Consider the following 17,482-nt stretch of genomic DNA (forward strand, 5'->3'; position numbering starts at 1 on the left):
CTCTGGGTATTGTAGACATTTTAATAATACGAACAATATTTGTTCTTCCAATCCATGAGCATGGAATGTGTTTCCATTTCTTTGTGTCATGTTCAATTTCTTTTTTTATAGTTTTCAGAGTACAGGTCTTTTAATCATTTGGTTAGGTTTATTCCTAGGTATCTTATAGTTTTTGGTGCAACTGTAAATGGGGTTGATGCCTTGATTTCTCTTTCTCCTGCTTTTATTATTGATGTACAGAAATACAACAGATTTTGGTATGTTGATTTTGTATCCTGCAACTTTACTAAATTCATGTGTCAGTTCTAGCAGTCTTCTGGTGGAGTCTTTCAGATCTTCTATACAAAGTATCATGTCATCTGCATATAGTGAAAGTCTGACTTCTTCCTTGTTGATTTGGATGCCTTTTATTTCTTTTTGTTGTCTGATAGCTGTGGTAGGGACTTTTAGGACTAGGTTAAATAACAGTGGGGAGAGTGGACATCCCTGTCTTGTTTCTGACCATAGAGGAAAATCTAAGCCTCATATTCTTCTCTGTAGAATTCAACTAACAATAACACCTATCTTCATGCAAAGCTCTTACTGCAGCTCCAGACTCACAGTGGGTGCTCAGTACTGAGCAGTAAAGGTGCAGCATAAAAGTACAACCCTGGGCTGTGTGGTGTGGGAGTGCGGCACAGGGGAAGCAGAGGTACACGGGTACAAGAGGGAGGCTATGGAAGCAGGGGCTGTTGGAAGACCAGAGTGGTGGATCCACTCAAGGCTGCAAGGAAAATTCTATATGAATGGTTCATCTCTCAACTGCAGGGCTCCTCTAAATGTTTACAGTTTTCTTCCAGTGACATGCTTCCTGTCCACAACAGATGCATTGTGCCAAGCACACTAGCTTTCCAATGTTTCTACTGCTCCCCACATTCAGTTTTGTTCCTAAAGGACAGGCCATGCTTTCGACAATGGAGAAAAATCTTAGATGGTTTCATATCTTTAAACTGAACCTTGGGTCCTAACTGAGCTCACTGCCTCTTCCAGCATTGTCAGGATCATGCTATCACAGCCCAAGACCAAGGGAACCTTTGACAGCTTTACTCCAAATGGCATCATCATCCCCCAAAGAGAGAAATCTAAACACAGCTACCAAAAAGAAGACAACCCCCCGAACAATCTGAGAAAAGAAGCTACAGTCCTTGGAGTAAGTCCATGTCACTGGAAGGGGAACCCTAGGAGAAGTACTGTGCACATACCCACACCACAGATCTAGAGTGGATCTGGGAGAGCCTCTCATTTCTTTCTCTGCCTCCAGGCCAACTGGGCCATGAAATGGGGCTTTATGGGAAGAATGTGTCCTCCTCAGGCCTTTCTGTAAACTAAAACCACTAGGTCTCCACTTGACATCTACACAAGAAAGTCCCTTGTAATTTGTCTTTAATGTAGTAGAGTTTTGGTTTAACCACATGATTTTAATCAACATGATTAAATTAGATCCATCTATTTTGAGCTCCTTTCTTAACCATTTTGAGATGAGACAATCTGGACTGACCTCACCATACATTTTCTCCCTGTTCGTCTCACTGTAAGACATTCAATGTCCCGGTCATCCTCCTTCATACTCAGGCCTTTAATGTCCACCTGGTTCTGAATATCCCCTTTTAAGACCCAACTCTTATTCATTTCCGACTTTGGAACCCTGCCTGGTTGTGTCCTCTGGAATTCAGGGTCAGTTAACAGCATGCTCCTCTTCATTCCCGGATTTGTTTCTCAAAGGCTTCCTCATCGATCATGCAAACAGAAACCTAGCTCCCAATGACACTGTTTCCACTGTGACCCTCTCTTCTGGGCACGGAAGTGAAGGCAGTCTCTTCTTTGCTTCTCAGGGGCACTTCTAGATCAATCCTCTCCTCTCAGTGTCTTTAGAATCTCATGTCATCCAGGGGTGCCTGGGTGGCACAATCGGTCAAGTGTTTGACTCTTGATCTCAGCTCAGGTCGTGATCTCACAGTATGTGAGTTTAAACCCCGCATTAGGCTCTGCGCTGATGGCCTGCTTGGGAGTCTCCTCCTCTCTGCCCCTTCCCAGCCTATGATCTCTCTTTCTCTCAAGATAAATAAATAAACTTTAAAAAAAATCTCATGTCATCCAACTATGTATCCCACTTAAAAAAGAAAAAAAAACATAGTTACCCTTTTTATGTATTATCTGAAGACCTACTTCAGTCTTCTCCCCAAAAGAGATCTTTTTAAAAACGTTACCTATATTTTGAGCACTGGAAACAAATAATTATTTCAAGCAATTGTTAACAGTCATGAACTTCAAAAGTTCTTTTAGGTAATTCTAATATTAGGAATAATCGAGAATTGATAGGAAAATTAAAATTTTAGAAGAATGAGTTTCATGTAAACACCTAAAATGAATCAGCGTTTTAGAAAATAACATTAAATGATGTACCGGCAATTTTAAAAAGTTACCATCCTTAGAAAAATGGTTTAATGACTATGTTGCTTGGAAATAAAAACCAAGTAATGTCTGTCATTCTACCAGCATTTACCAATACTCACTCCTTAATTTACTTCTTCCAAACAACTGGTTCTGTGTAGATCTGTGCTGCTCCCTAAAATCTAGCCTACCTACGGCCTAGAATCACAAACACATTTCACTGTGTGCTTCAGCAACCAATAAGAGATACCGGAAATGCATTTATTCATTTATACACTCAGCTGTCATTTTTTGAGCACCTTTATTGTGCCAGACACTATTTTACACACTTAAGATAATAGATGAACTATACAGTTAAAAGAAGAAAAAAAAACAGAGCCCCATTGTCACATTTCTCTTGCTCTACAGAAGGATTCTAAATCATTACCCCTTTTTTGCTCTCTTTTTTGCTGACTCCTCAATCACTATCACTCCCAGGGTAGAAGTCCTATTATAAGTCTTGGCTATTTCAATACTCATGTATATAATCCCTCCAATATCATGACCTCTTCTCCCCAGGTATCTTGCCCTTCCTCCCTTAGACAGACATTCCCTGAGTTGTACCCTGGACCTTAACAATACTACCAGCAATAAACCCACCATTATCTACATTTGAAGCATCCCACAGTCCACCAACTCTGCTCTTTCCTGATCAGTCCCTCTGACTCTATGTTGACTCTCACTTTCTCTAACCTCACTGAGAGTTACTGATAATATCCCTATTTCATGGAGTCTTCCTCACCTAACCACAATGACCAGCTTTGTCCCCCTTATGGCATAATCTTCAGGGAAAGCTACTACATTGATTTAATTCTAACTCTGCCCCTTTGCCTATTCTGCACCTGAACCCATGCAACTAACCTTGGCTGCAAACACACACATGGACTCCACTTTGGATTTATGACCATAAGCTCAAATGGACTATAAACGTTGCTTGAAAAAAACATGGTATTACCTTCATCCATTCACTTTCCTGCTACCCCAGAAAACTATTTAGAAAGGTTTCAATACTTCTCCATTGATTATCCTGCTTCCTAAAATACTAAGAAAATTGAGGGAATCTGGAGAGAATGTCCACAAGCTGCCACACATCTGCAATTACTCCCGACTGTGCCATATATTCCCTCTCCCCTGCCCATTACTAACAAAATGCCCATCTTCTAATTAATGATGACCCTCCTTTGTGCCTTAATGATTAATGATTCCATTCTCTTATCACTTGTTCCAGTAATTTTCCCCATTCTCTCTGCAAATGTTTTATTATCAGTTCCATGAGCACAGAATCTTACGCAATGTCTCCTATCTTGAGAACGAAAGGGCAGAAACAAGATACTTTTAACTTCACATGCCCTCCAGCTAATGCCTCACTGGCAACTTGCCTTCTCAGCAACATTCCTTTATGAAGTAGGAAGTCAATGTTTCCTGTTCCTCTTGAATAATATTCTTTCTTAAAACACATTCAATGGGATTTGTCCCCTTTGCTCCATGTTGGTAACCCAATTTCTAGGTCTCCACTGTTAATGCTCTTGAACTAATAGAAGTGTTCGACGCAGTTGACTAGCCTCTCCTACTTGAAACATTTTAATCATATGGCTTCTTGGACATCACATTCTTCTGGTGTTCCTCCTTCCCTCTTGGATGCTTCTTTTATACTCCTTTATTGCTTCTATTTATTTATCTGATCCTAAATTTGGAGTGCTCCATAGGTCAATCCTTGATCCCATTTGTTGCTATATCTGCCGCAGTGACAAACCCAGACAGGAATATAGTTTTAAATATGATCTTCACTTAGGACTTGGGGAAAAAAAATATTATTTCCCTTATGTGGCTCTCTCTTCTAAACTTAAGACTCATGTATCCACTTGGACATCTACATCTCTCCCCCAACCTGTCCCAGACTGAAATCCTCATCTTTGTCCCCAAACCCACCCCTCCTACAACATTCCCCATCTCAGATAAATGTCAGCTCCATCATTTCAGATGCACAAGCCAAAACCCTTGGAAGCAATCTTCATTCCTTTCTTTTATAATCCACATTCAAACTGTCAGCAAATCTTACAGGTTTAATCTTCATAGTGCTACTAGAATCCAATTACTTCTTACTACCTCCACTATGAACATCTTTTTCGGGTCAACATCATCTCACCTGTGAATTACTACAACACCCTTCTTACTGATGTCCCTGCTCTGTTTCCTTATAAGCTATTCTCAACACAGCAGGTAGAATGATCTTTTAAAAATAGAAGTCTCTTTATCAAAATTATCCATTTCACTTCCCTTTTTACTCAAAATGAAAGGCAAAGTTGATAAAATAGCCTACAAAGCCCTACATGGCTTGCACTCTCTCCCCAGTACTTCTCGGACCTCCTACTGCTTTGCTCCTAACTCATTCTACTTTCCAAGGAATGTATCTGTAAAGGACATAATACATGGCCAGTGGCAGTGACTTTTATTTGCTTCATTCCCTGGTGCTGGCCTAGGATAAATATTCAATAAATATTAATTGTATGAATGGTTTAATTCTCTTGACTATAAGTTATTTCTCCTATGTTTTTGTACTGTCTTTCAGTTGCATATGCATTAAACAGTGGGTAAGAGTGTGGATTCTAGATCAAAGTAAAGGGGCTAAGTCCTAGTTCCTCCACTTAGCCATTTGTGTGGGTTTGTACAAGCTATTTTCACTCCCAGTGCCTTGTTTTTCTCATCCATAAACAAGATGAGATAAATAACCAGAGTGTAGAAAGTGTTCAACAAATATAGACTATTATCATTGGTGTCATAAAAATAGTCATTATTAACAAAATTCAGTGATGAAGAAGATAAGATAAATTATGGCTCTATTTTATTTCAATTGAAATTGAGCATTAACTCTCCCTTGGTAAGTTTGCTTTCTACATCCATCTAACTGGACTACTGTCCAGAACAATTTTCTCCACATACTTTTCCTAGAACAACAACAACAAAAAATGTCAACTATCTTTTTCAAAATAAAGTTAAAAAGTGCATATGATCACTTCCTGATTTTCTAGTTTAATAACCCTATCAGAAAGGAAGAAGTTTGGTATACATTAGTTTCTCATAGAAAATGCTTACTGGCTCCTTGTTATACTTTTTTTCCTCCTTTTTAATATGACAAATTATAGCATATTTTATATTCCTTATAAAACACAGTGTACTTTCAAATAATCACTTTCATCTGTTCAAGGTATGTTCCTAGCATTTCCGTTCTTGTCTCTTGTAGATTATCCAGATCTTGTGTTGCCTGTTGATGTCAAGTTTGGGGGCAATTTTGGTTTCTGCTCCTTACTCTTCCCAGTTCAAGCCAACACTTTTCACTATTTTGATGTCTGGGTACCCATTAGTAGGAGCTCTGTGTGTGAGTAGAATGGGGTCTCCAAGAAAGGATATGCTCTTTAAATGCTAAGTAGGTACTAAGTCATGGAGTGACTCAGTCCCAAGAGGTGGGGAGAGAGAAGAAGGTGGCCAAGGTCTCTGACTTTCCCTCTGTCATCACCCCATGTCATGTTTCTCCAATTCAGAAAGAGCAGCAGAGGGGCTTAATCTCTCCTCCTGTGTCAGCATCCCAGGGAGTACCTGGTCAAGGCAGGAGCAAGATGGTAATACAGTGGGCATCCTGGCACAACATTTCTTAGCTGGCCTCACAGCCTACCTCTGGAAAAGTGGAAGACTTTTCACATTCTTCTTTGGGCCTTGATGAGGCCACTGCATTCCTTCCAGTGTAAGAATAATCCATCTATCAGGTAGAGTGAAAAGATCATTTTTAAAATAAAATGAGCACCACAGGTAGATGCCACAGGTTTGCAGAGAATTAAACCGGCAATGGTAAAATTCATGGGAAGCAAGGACACTCTTGGTATGTGTTCAGAAGTAGCCCTGACAACTTGGAAAACATTTTTGCTGCTTTCCATCTAATTGCTCATGGAGAAAGGTCCTTTTCTTTGGAGATTAGCCAGGGTCTAGTCATGCCTCCCACAAAGGGCCACTTCTTTTCCAAGTAGTATCTTACACAAAGGAGGAAAAAAATCACACATTCTGGGCAGATGAATTCTATCAGGGCATCACCACTGTATGGATATAGCCTTTATGTGAACACAAACTATGCAATGATGCAAGGAAGCCCTGCTCCTGCCTCCAGCGCATAATCTATCCTTACTTCTCTACCTTATCAGTAGTTGAGCTCTCACATTCCCTTATGAAAGGCAGAAACAGCTCATGCTGACCTTCTTTGTCTGTGACTACCCAATCGCTAAGGCACAGCTTAACCAATGTTTCAGTCTCTCAGAACATTCTCCCTCCACCAGCTGGATCCTTACACTACTGGGATCAAATACTGACTTTTAGGGGCACTTCAGTGGCTCAATTGGTTAAACGTCCAACTTTTTATTTTAGTTCAGGTCACGATCTCATGGTTCATGGAATTGAGCCCCTCACTGGGCTCTGTGCTGAGTGTAGAACCTGCTTGGGATTCTCTCTCTCTCTCTCTCTCTCTCTCTCTCCACCCCTCCCAACTCTCTCTCTCTCTCAAAGTAAATAAGCTTAAAAAAATACTGACTTCTGGGCCTTCACACCCCACCCTGTACTCCCCACTTTCCTCAACTCCCAGTCTAACTCAGGCCTCCTACACCGATGCTTGAAGCCCACATGTCTCTGTACCTTATGTCATCAGAGCCTCTTTCTTAAGTGCCACTGTTGGCTGCTCCCACCTTCATATCCCTTCAAGTCATTGGTCTTCCTCAACCTCCTCTCTTCCCACCTTGTAACTTAGCACACTGCTCTCCTCCTTCTGTGTACACCTCTTCTCCAGGCCACCTCAGCTCATGGTGGTTTTCACTAACATAAATCCAGATCCTCTATGCAGCTTCCCATTCTCCAAAGTCAATGTTAAGCATCCTGAGAGTAGAAATAAGGCCTCTCTCTTTATCTGGACCCACACCACCCCTACAGTGTTATCTCTCTAAAAGCTTTACATTACTTACTCACTGATTGATAATAACATGGTGGCCACATTTCCACAAGACAATTGAACTGATCATGTCTCTCTTCTCTGAGCAGTTTGCCATTACTGGATTCCTCTCAATCATTTCTGGGAAAAAGTCAACTAGGCCCTTTGTAAGTATGAGCACCATCAAATTTCAGCTCATTGGAATAAAAGGAACTTCAGAGGCAATAATTCTAGTTCAAAGTTTCCATTTGACAGTTTAGGGGAGTAGGACCCTGAGAAGGGGAGAAAATTCTCACTGCTGGTGCACTGGTAGAACTGGGTGTAAACAACAAATTCCTTGTTTCCTAGACCAGTACTCTTCCCCTATGCAATGTACTCCTGGGTCATATTTCAAGGTTTACTTCAGTTGCTTAAATGGTAGACAATTTTAAATAAATCATGGAGTCTACAGTTTGTTATCTTGTCCCTGAATAGGGTAGATGACCATCTAGAACCTAGACTTCCTTTTCTGGAAAAACCTGTCTCAGAATGAGCCAATTTCCTTAAGTGGCAAGGTCAGAGGCAGAGGTGTGTGGGCTTAGATCCTGTGGCTAGCTCCTTCACCCCCTCAGAAACAAGGGATTAACAGACTGTAGCCACTTTCTTGAAAAAAGTCAGGAGTGTGTGGGTGGGATCTTTGACTCTCTTCATGGTAACCTTTCCCTCTCCCTTGCCACGTACTCACAAAGATGACTTAGGGAAAAGCCACATCCTGACTCAGGAAGATCCAAGGTCTAGTTAACTATGGTTGAGGGCATATAAGATGGGTGTATGAGGCTGATATATGCTTCTCATTCTTGAAGCTAGAATCTAAACCCCAGAACCAGTGGACAGAGTTCATTCCATTGGAATGAGTCATAACCAGGTAACTCTTGTCCCAGATCTGTCACTGACCCACATGTGTGCTTGAAAAAATTCCTTCCTTATCTGAGCTTCAGATAAACTTATTTGTAAAATGTGGAAGATGAACATGTGGCTCTCACAGGTGGCTTCCCAAGGGTCCTGAGTACCCAAGGGAAAACAATCCTTGGGATGACTCAGCACAATGTGGCTCCACACATAGGACACAAGACAATGTGTGGACTCCATTGTGCATGTGGCAGCTCTGGGCAAAGGCACTGTCCATTCCATCGGCTCTTCCTTTGGTAACTCAGCACTTGAAGCCACACAGCTACCTGGCCAAGGGAGAAGAAGGGGGCAGAGCAATCACCCTCCCAACACACAATATCCTTGAATGATGTTCAAATAGAAATAAGCATGTGCCGGGAACCTGGCACAGAGTCTGGCACATCAGTGCCTTTGCAGAGGAATCATATTCTGTGAGAACCTAAAATGTAGACTAAGACCCAAATCAGAATGTGGTGAACATGGTTCTTGGGCCTGATCCACCTATCGTTAGGTATTCTAGGTTCTCCAAGTCTCTCTTTTATAGAAATAAACACCACAGATGGGTCTAGGAGGGACCTAAGGCCATATTCTAGAAGGGCTTAAAGCAATAGAAGACTCTAAGGCAGTTGAGGAAGTCAACAGTGCCATCTCTGTTTCCGGTGGTACAGACAGCCAAGGATCCAGAACCCCTATACCAGAGGAGGAATTATTCATGCATTCTCTCACTCAACAAACATTTACTAATTATATCAGGTGAAAAACTAGATAGTGAAGAGGGATACAGAGATGAATAAAACACAGTCTGTGCCCCCTACGAGTACACAGATTAGAAGGGAAACAGACTCAGGGAAGCAACGTTGTGGAGCAATGAATGATGGCTAACAGTATCACGTGCTGCTCCCGTTGTGAGATCCCAATGCAAATTCTCTTTTTCAGGCCATGAGCAGCCTGACCACAAGCGCGATGAGTTCTCTCACTACTGGAGGAGGCCTCTTCCTTCTTGCTGATGGCCTGGTAGCCTTGGAGACTGCCTCTTGACAGTGTGACTCAGAAAGGGAATCTCCATCCTCATTGCCTTATTCAGGGTACTATTATTCAATTTATGAATTCAAAGACTGTCTGCTGGCTAGTGTCAATCTGACGATAAGTAGTTTCAGACTGAATATCTTGCCTGTGAAATATCAGTTTCTTTCCTTTGCATAATCTCTGCTTTTTCAGCAGTCTGTGCCCTGTTGGATCTGATTGGCTGGAAGTAGACAAAAATACACACACACACACACACACACACACACACACACAGAAACTGTGGTTGAGTCTGGTCAGCATACTGCAAAATATAGAGGATGCATTGTGCCAAGTCAAAAAAGGAAATCAAGAAGGGCTACGGGTTCTAGATATGTCTCCTCCAGCAAGAGAAATTAGCAAAAATAAACTATTGGGGCTACACCAGAATAAAAAGCTTCTGCACATCAAAGGAAAACATAAACAAAAAGAAAAGGCAACCTACTGACTGGGAGAAGATATTTGTAAGTGATAAATCCTATGAGGGGTTAATATCCTAAATATATAAAAACTTCTATAACCCAACACTAATAAGACAAATAATCCAATTAAAAATGGGCAGAGGACTTGAAGAATAGATATTTTCCCACATATGACATACAGATGGCCGACACACACATGAAAAGATGCTCAACCTCACTAACCAGCAGGGAGATGCAAACCAAACCCACAATGAGATATTACTTCACACCTGTCAGAATGACTAGTATCAAAAAGATACTAGTGTTGGAGAAGATGTGGAGAAACAGGAAACCTCATGCACTGTTGGTGGGAATGTATTATGGTGCAGCCACTGTAGTCAACAGTATGGAAGGCCCTCAAAAAATTAAAAATAAAAATACTGTATGATCCAGTAATTCCACTCCTGGGAATTGACTCAAAGAAAAACAAAAATGCTAGTTTGAAAAGATATATGCACCCCTGTGTTTATTGCAGCATGTTTATGGAAGCAACCTAAGTGTCCACTTAGGTTGGATAAGTGGATAAAGAAGATAAGGTCAGCAGTCTGTCTTACATAGAAAATATTCCATTCTCAATAGGTTTAGCTCTCAGAGTGCCTCCTTTGTTGTAAAGGCATTTTTCTCCCCCTCGACGCAGGCAGAAATATCCCTCTTTATTTTAGTTTTATCCTCATTAATTTAGCTACAGAATAAAGACTTTTAAAGCCCAAACACATAATTATACTTTGGCCCAGAGCTGGCAGAGTGAGAAGGGGGTGGGGGGCGAACCACCAGTGGATTCAACTCCTAGAAGAAATGCCAACATCTCTGGGCAAGCATTTTCTTGCCACTTTCCCCCACACACTGGATGGTTACCATCCGTTGATGATAAAAATCCTGGCTTCGTCAATCCTCTGTATACAGGCTCATAGTTTTAAAACCATAAACTTTGGCCTTTTAAGGAGCAAAATTTCTTCCTTTGGACTCCAGAAGCCGGGGAGACAGATGCAATCTCTTGGATCTAGCTCATGAATCTCAGACACATGTGCAAGTTTCCAGACTCACAGACTTCTGTGAGTCTGCCCATGTGACCCAGAGGTTGCCAAAAGCAACCCCTTTGATGCGGGAGCTTGAGGAAGTGAAAGGGCCCAGAAATGCATCTGGTTAGAAATCAGTGCGAGGAAGCCCAGGAGATAGCATAAGCCTGGTGCAGGGCAGACATCAGGCAAAGCCAGGAGGGTGAGGGAGACATCCTCCCTGCTGGGGCACGGGGGGCTTAACTCAATAAAAACAAAACTTAATACGTCAAACTGATTCCTCCTCTCAGACAACCAGAGAACTTCCTGCAAAATCAGAGAAGTTATAAGAAGACTTGACTCCAAACATCCACTCTTTATTAACACAACGATAACACAAACAAAGTAACACATTGAGACACTTAAAATATATGTATCTGAGGTTGGAAGAAGGAAGGAAGAGAGGGTGGAAGGAAGAAGATCAAGGAAGAAAGGCATCATAAGGTCAGGAGCTAAGAAGGATCCTGCAGCCAGGGAACCAAATAAGAGCTGAGATCAGAAAACCAGGGATGCCTGGATGGGAACACAGCTGTTAGAAGCTGGGATAATGACATTTTAATGTCCATGGCAAATCTGAAATGCTTCAGGTCCACCCTGAGTGTCGTAAGAAAACGTTAGAAACAGACTGAATATTCACCCTACTTATGAAAACAAGACAAGGAGGGATGCTGAGCATCATTTCCTGTGTCTGTTTGCCATGTGGATGTCTTCTCTGGAGAAGTGTCTGTTCATGTCTTCTGCCCATTTCTTCACTGGATTATTTTTTTTGGGTGTGGAGTTTGGTGAGTTCTTTGTAGATTTTGGATACTAGCTCTTATACCATATGTTTTCACTCATATGTGGATCAGGAGAAACTGAAAAGAAGACCATCGGGGAGGGGAAGGGGAAAAAAGCAGTTACACAGAGAGAGGCAAACCATAAAGAGACTCTTAAATACTGAGAACAAACTGAGGGTTGATGAGGGGTGGGGGAGAGGGGAAAATGGGTGATGGGCATGGAGGAGGGCACTTGTTGGGATGAGCACTGGCTGTTATATGGACACCAACTTGACAGTAAACTATATTTAAAAAAAAAAATAAGACAAGGGAAACTGCCCAACATCCCAAGAAGCTTAAAGAAACTCTACCATAAAGGTTTCTAGGATGAAATCATCTTACCAAGCCATGTGCGGGTATGGGTGGTATCCAAACCCAAAATTATACAGAAAATAAATGAACCTCAAATACCAGGATTAACTTAAAAACTGTTCCTGGGTCTGTGGATCTCCTGAGGTTCTGTCAAAACCAAACCTAAAGTTTCCATCTAGGGAGTCATCCATAAACCCAACTTATGAGTCTGGGTCCTACATACCAAAAATCTTCCCCCACTCACACATATACTGACATCATCTGAGAGGAAAAATATTTCGAAAAACCTAAGACAAAATGGGGAACAGCAGCAAATATGAAAGTTAGTTCCTCAAGAATTGGAGGCTATATACTAATTCGGAAGACCATAATGAAAATATGTTTTCAATTAAACCCCACATGGGATAACATGACAGGAAGAAAAAAGAGCAAGTAGATTTGAAAAAGAACTAAACAGTATGATTAGAAATGCAAATTGTAATCTTTGAAATGAACAATTTAGCATTATCAGTTAAATAGGAGATTCAACGTATCTGAAGAAATGAACAGTGAAATGAAATTGAGGCCTGATTAAATCACACACAGCATGACACATTGCGGTAAAAATCTGAAAAATATGAGTGACACGTTAACAGCCAGAGGGTAAACAGTGAACTGAAAAGAACCAGCATACACCTAACATGAGCTCCCGTAAGAAAGCCAGGGAGATAGGAAGTATGCAAAGAGAAAAAACTGGGAAAATTTCAGAATTAAAAAAAAAAAAAGATAAGAGATTTCAGATGGAAGGAATGAACCGAGACTGTTTCTGGAGAAATAAATCAAGCCCACATGAGAAATATCGTGTAACAGTAAAAACAAACAACTAGTGATGAAGGAAGGGTTACTCTCATCTCAGAATGTGGGATATCTCGGCTCTGAGATGAAACTGTTGTTGTTTATTTCTTTCTGTCCCTTATTTTCTCCACGGCTAAAGCCTTCACCCCCAGTCTCCCCTGAGTCAGGCACAGGGCTAGCTTACGGCATCAACCTTTCCTGTCTTGATTCACAGGGGGTGCTTGATTCACAGGTGGTGCTTGATTCACAGGTGGTGATGCTCATTTTCACTGTGCTGGAACTCTTAAAGGCTACATACGCTTCCATCCTTTGGTGGGAACAGATGTACTCCTAGAACCCAGGAGTGAGTAGTCTGACACGTCACATGCCACTTTCTGGGTCCCAACATTTGAGCTGTGATGTTTCTGGTCAGCAAGAGGAGGCAATAAGGTCCATGTAGCAGTCAACTTTCACAGTGAGGAGACAGCTCTGTGAATGGGCTCCTTCATGATGACATTGGTATCTGAGATTATTAGTTAGTGCCTTCTGGCCCGCAAACCATAAGAACTGTTTACTAGAATGGCTAGAATAGCTTTAGAAATCACCTGCCCCTGGGGTGCTTGGGTGGCTCAGTCGATTAAGCATCCGACTCAGCTCAGGTCATGATCTCACGGTTCGTGGGTTTGAGCCCTGCAATGGGGCTCTGTGGTGATAGCTAGCTCAGAGCCTAGAGCCTGCTTCAGATTCTGTATCTCCCTTTCTCGCTGTCTCTCTCTCTCAGAAATAAATAAAACATTTTAAAAAATAAGAAAAGGAAAGGAAAGGAAAGGAAAGGAAAGGAAAGGAAAGGAAAGGAAAGGAAAAGAAAAGAAAAGAAAAGAAAAGAAAAGAAAAGAAAAGAAAAGAAATCATCTGCCTCAGGGGTGCCTGAGTGGCTCAGTTGGTTAAGCGTCCAACTGCGGCTGGGATCATGATCTTGTGGTTCATGAGATCGAGCCCCACATCAGGCTCTGCCCTGGTGGTGCAGAGCCTGCTTGGGATTCTCTCTCCCTCTCTGCCCCCTCCCCACTTGTACTCTCTCTTTCAAAATAAATAAGCTTAAAAATAAAAAAAGAAATCGCCTGTCCCAACCCCTTAGAAAAGAACCAAGGCTCAGAAAAAATCACAAGAAGAATGATGTAGCTGATGGGCTGAGAATGAAAGCCTGCATCTCCCCACTCTGTAGTGAACACAGCCACCTGCCTCCCTCGAGTCTCCATGGCCCCATTCCCTTGCTAAGGCAGTAAGGTCTTGCTAGGGCTTTTCTGTGCTGTTTATGCTTTCCTGTGTTCTTCCCTGCTTCTTCTTAGGGCATGACATTACAATTTTAAAATACTGCTTACAGGGCGCCTGGGTGGCTTAGTCGGTTAAGCGTCCGACTTTCGCTTAGGTCATGATCTCGCGGTTCGTGGGTTCGAGCCCCGCGTCGGGCTCTGTGCTGACTGCCAGCTCAGAGCCTGGAGCCTGTTTCAGAGTCTGTGACTCCCTCTCTCTCTGACCCTCCCCTGCTCACACTGTCTCTTTCTCTCTCTCCCAGAAATAAATAAAAAACATTAAAAAAAATTAAAATACTGCTTACATATAATTTAAAAATACTCTTTCCTCTAAAAGACATATTTTTAAAAAAAATTATTTAAGGGGATGGAATACATCATGATTCAATTATGAACTTATTAGTAAATGGTAATGTGATTAGCAGATCAAAGAATGGTATTTGTTTGAACAAATATTGATGCAATTCTATATTTTGGTAAAGTTGGAAAGGCTACTATTGTACATTTGGGGGAAATGCATTCTAAATATGGATCAAAGAAAGCTTCCAAAATCAGAGTTTAAAAACTACCAATAAACTTTGTCTTTTCCAGGGTACATTTTCCTTGCCTCAATCACAAGGTCATATCCAACATGTCAAAAAGTCCTTCAAGGTCATGGATAGGAGTAACGCCTCAGAAGATAAAGGAGGAGAAAGTCAGAGCTCCTGGCAAAGCGTGGTTAGACTTTCCTGAAATTTCAGCTACTCTAGACACTAAAATAAACTTTTAGAAAACAGTTTTTGTTTTGCACTTGCTCAGTGGGAGTAATTTCATTGCTCTTGAAAGTAATCTCTCGGGGCACCTGCGTGGCTCAGTCGTGATCTCACAATTAGTGAGTTTGAGCTCCACATCAGGCTCTGCATTGACAGTGGTGCAGAGCCTGCTTGGGAACCCGCCAGTCCTCCCGTCCCTCCCCTGCTTATGCTGTCTCTCTCTCTCTCTCAAAAACAAACAAACAAACAAAAACTTAAAAAAAAAAAAGTAATCTCTCAAATCCCAGGTGGGTAAACTGAACACAGAGAGTGGTTCACTCACCCATAAATAAGAAGAAAAATGTGCACGCTTGTGTTGGGTGTGAAGTGACTAAGTCATGTGGCTCTGCAGCCTCCACTTCTGTATTATTTTCACACTCATATTGCTTAAAAATTATATATTAGGGATTGGAAAAACTTTTAAATTAAAATAAAAAATATATGGCTCCATTTCTGTCAATGGAGTTAAGTGAATGTGGCTCAATATTCGGTCTCATTTAATGACTTTACTCTTAAATATCTGGATTAAAAGATTATAATTTACCACAATGATCTTCCCCATCTAAGTTCTAGACCAAGTAAGAAATTAGCCATAATTTTATTACTGTACTGGAGTAAACAACCTGACCTACCCAATAAAGAGGTTTCTAATATTGTCCCCTGGGTCTAGGCCTTGGGTCTTAACCGCAGAGGAATATGCTACACACATTGATACATGTTTTCCAAATGACATATATAGAGATGGTCATATAAGTAATACATATAATTGCCTCCAAAAGGAAACTATCTAAATGACTATAAACAATAGAAGAGAGAAATAAAAATTGTGGCATAGTCATACAATGGAGTAGTAAACAGTAACATGAGTGGTCAAACTATAATTACATGCAGCTATATAGATTAATTCCATAAACATAATGTTCAGGGGGAGAAAAACCATATACAAAAGAGTCCATTGAGGGCATGGGGGAGGGCACTTGTTGAGATGAACACTGGGTGTTATATGGAAACCAACTTGACAATAAACTATTTAAGAAAAAAAAAGAGTCCATCGACAGATGGATGGATAAAGAAGATGTGGTATATGTATACAATGGAGCATCACTCAGCAATCAGAAAGAACGGAATCTTGCCATTTTCAACTACACAGATGGAACTAGAGGGTATTAATTATGTTAAGCCGAAATTCGTCAGTCAGAGAAAGACAAATATCATATGACTTTGCTCATGAGGAATTTAAGATACAAAACAGATGAACATAAGGGAAGGGAAGCAAAATTAATACAAAAACAATGAGAGGGACAAAACATAAAAGACTCTTAAATACAGAAAACAAACTGAAGGTTTCTGGAAGGGTGGGGGGAGGGGCTAAATGGGTCGGGGCATTAAGGAAGACACACTTGTTGGGATGAGCACTGGGTGTTATACATAGGGGATGGATCCCTTGAATCTACTCCTGAAATCATTATTGCACGATATGCTAATTAACTTGGATGTAAATTAAAAAATAAAATATTATAATAATAAATAAATAAAAAGAATTTGGCTACATTAAAAAAAAGAGTACATAGTGTATGATTCTGTGTATATAAAATTTAAACACAAGCTGAACTAATGGTGTCAGAACTAGGATAGTGATCACCTTTGGGAGTAGGTGATTCCTGGAAAGGAACCCAGAGGGTCTATGGGCTCATGGAAACTTTCTTTTCCTTGATCTGGATGCTGGTATTGTGTATATGTGTATATATATATATATATATAACTTGTGTTCTCTTGCTTCTATGTTATAATATGTTATATATATATATATATAAAACATATATATAATATGTTATATTATTGTTTCTATTGCTTCTATGTTACATAAGCATTTTTGAAAAAGCCACTTTTGACCTGTTGGCCTGTCTAATTATTGAGCCATCCCTCCCTTCTCCAGAGTCAAATCTCTTTCAAACATTATCTTCCAAAAGCCTTGGGGTCATCTTCGGCTCTTCTATTTTTTTTCATACACCACATCCAGTCTAGCATTAAAACTTGTTAGTTCCAGCTTCAAAACATACTGAGTCTGATTGCTTCTCACCATCTCATGGGCACTCTGGTTCATCAACTGCCACTGTCATTATTGCAATGAGCCAACCAGAGGGGCACCCACACTGCTCGGTCTGTTCCCCGCACAGCAGAGAGCTTATTTACTTTTCCATCTGAAATCAGATCAGATCATTTCTCTGCTCAAACCCACTCCATTTCATTCCAAATAAAAGTCAGAGTCCTTAAATGTCCTTAAAGGACCTGAACTCTCATTTCTGCTCTGACCTTCTAACTACACCCCTCTGCTCCCTCCACTCCAGTCACATGGGCCTTTTGCCGTCACTTGACATATTCTTTCTTTAGACATTTTACATCAGGGGCGGGGTGGAGGGTGCCTGGGTGGCTCAGTCGGTTAAGTGTCCAACTCTTTCTTTCGGCTCAGGTCATGGTCTCAGTTTGTGACTTTGAGCCCT

At 41.0% G+C, this 17,482-nt stretch overlaps 1 protein-coding gene across 1 annotated transcript; it reads left to right on the forward strand.

Annotated features, from left to right (window-relative positions):
* Positions 1-1,042: 1,042 nt before the first annotated feature.
* MS4A7 (membrane spanning 4-domains A7) lies at positions 1,043-14,922 on the forward strand. Its single transcript, XM_039253536.1, is given in 6 exon segments — positions 1,043-1,189; positions 5,711-5,845; positions 7,543-7,599; positions 9,296-9,532; positions 13,113-13,241; positions 14,782-14,922. Coding segments are annotated over 6 exon segments (846 nt in total).
* The last annotated feature ends 2,560 nt before the right edge of the window (positions 14,923-17,482 follow it).

This window comes from Hyaena hyaena, unplaced genomic scaffold, assembly GCF_003009895.1.
Source record: "Hyaena hyaena isolate Hyena2069 unplaced genomic scaffold, ASM300989v1 scaffold_456, whole genome shotgun sequence".
Taxonomy (NCBI): Eukaryota; Metazoa; Chordata; class Mammalia; order Carnivora; family Hyaenidae; genus Hyaena; species Hyaena hyaena.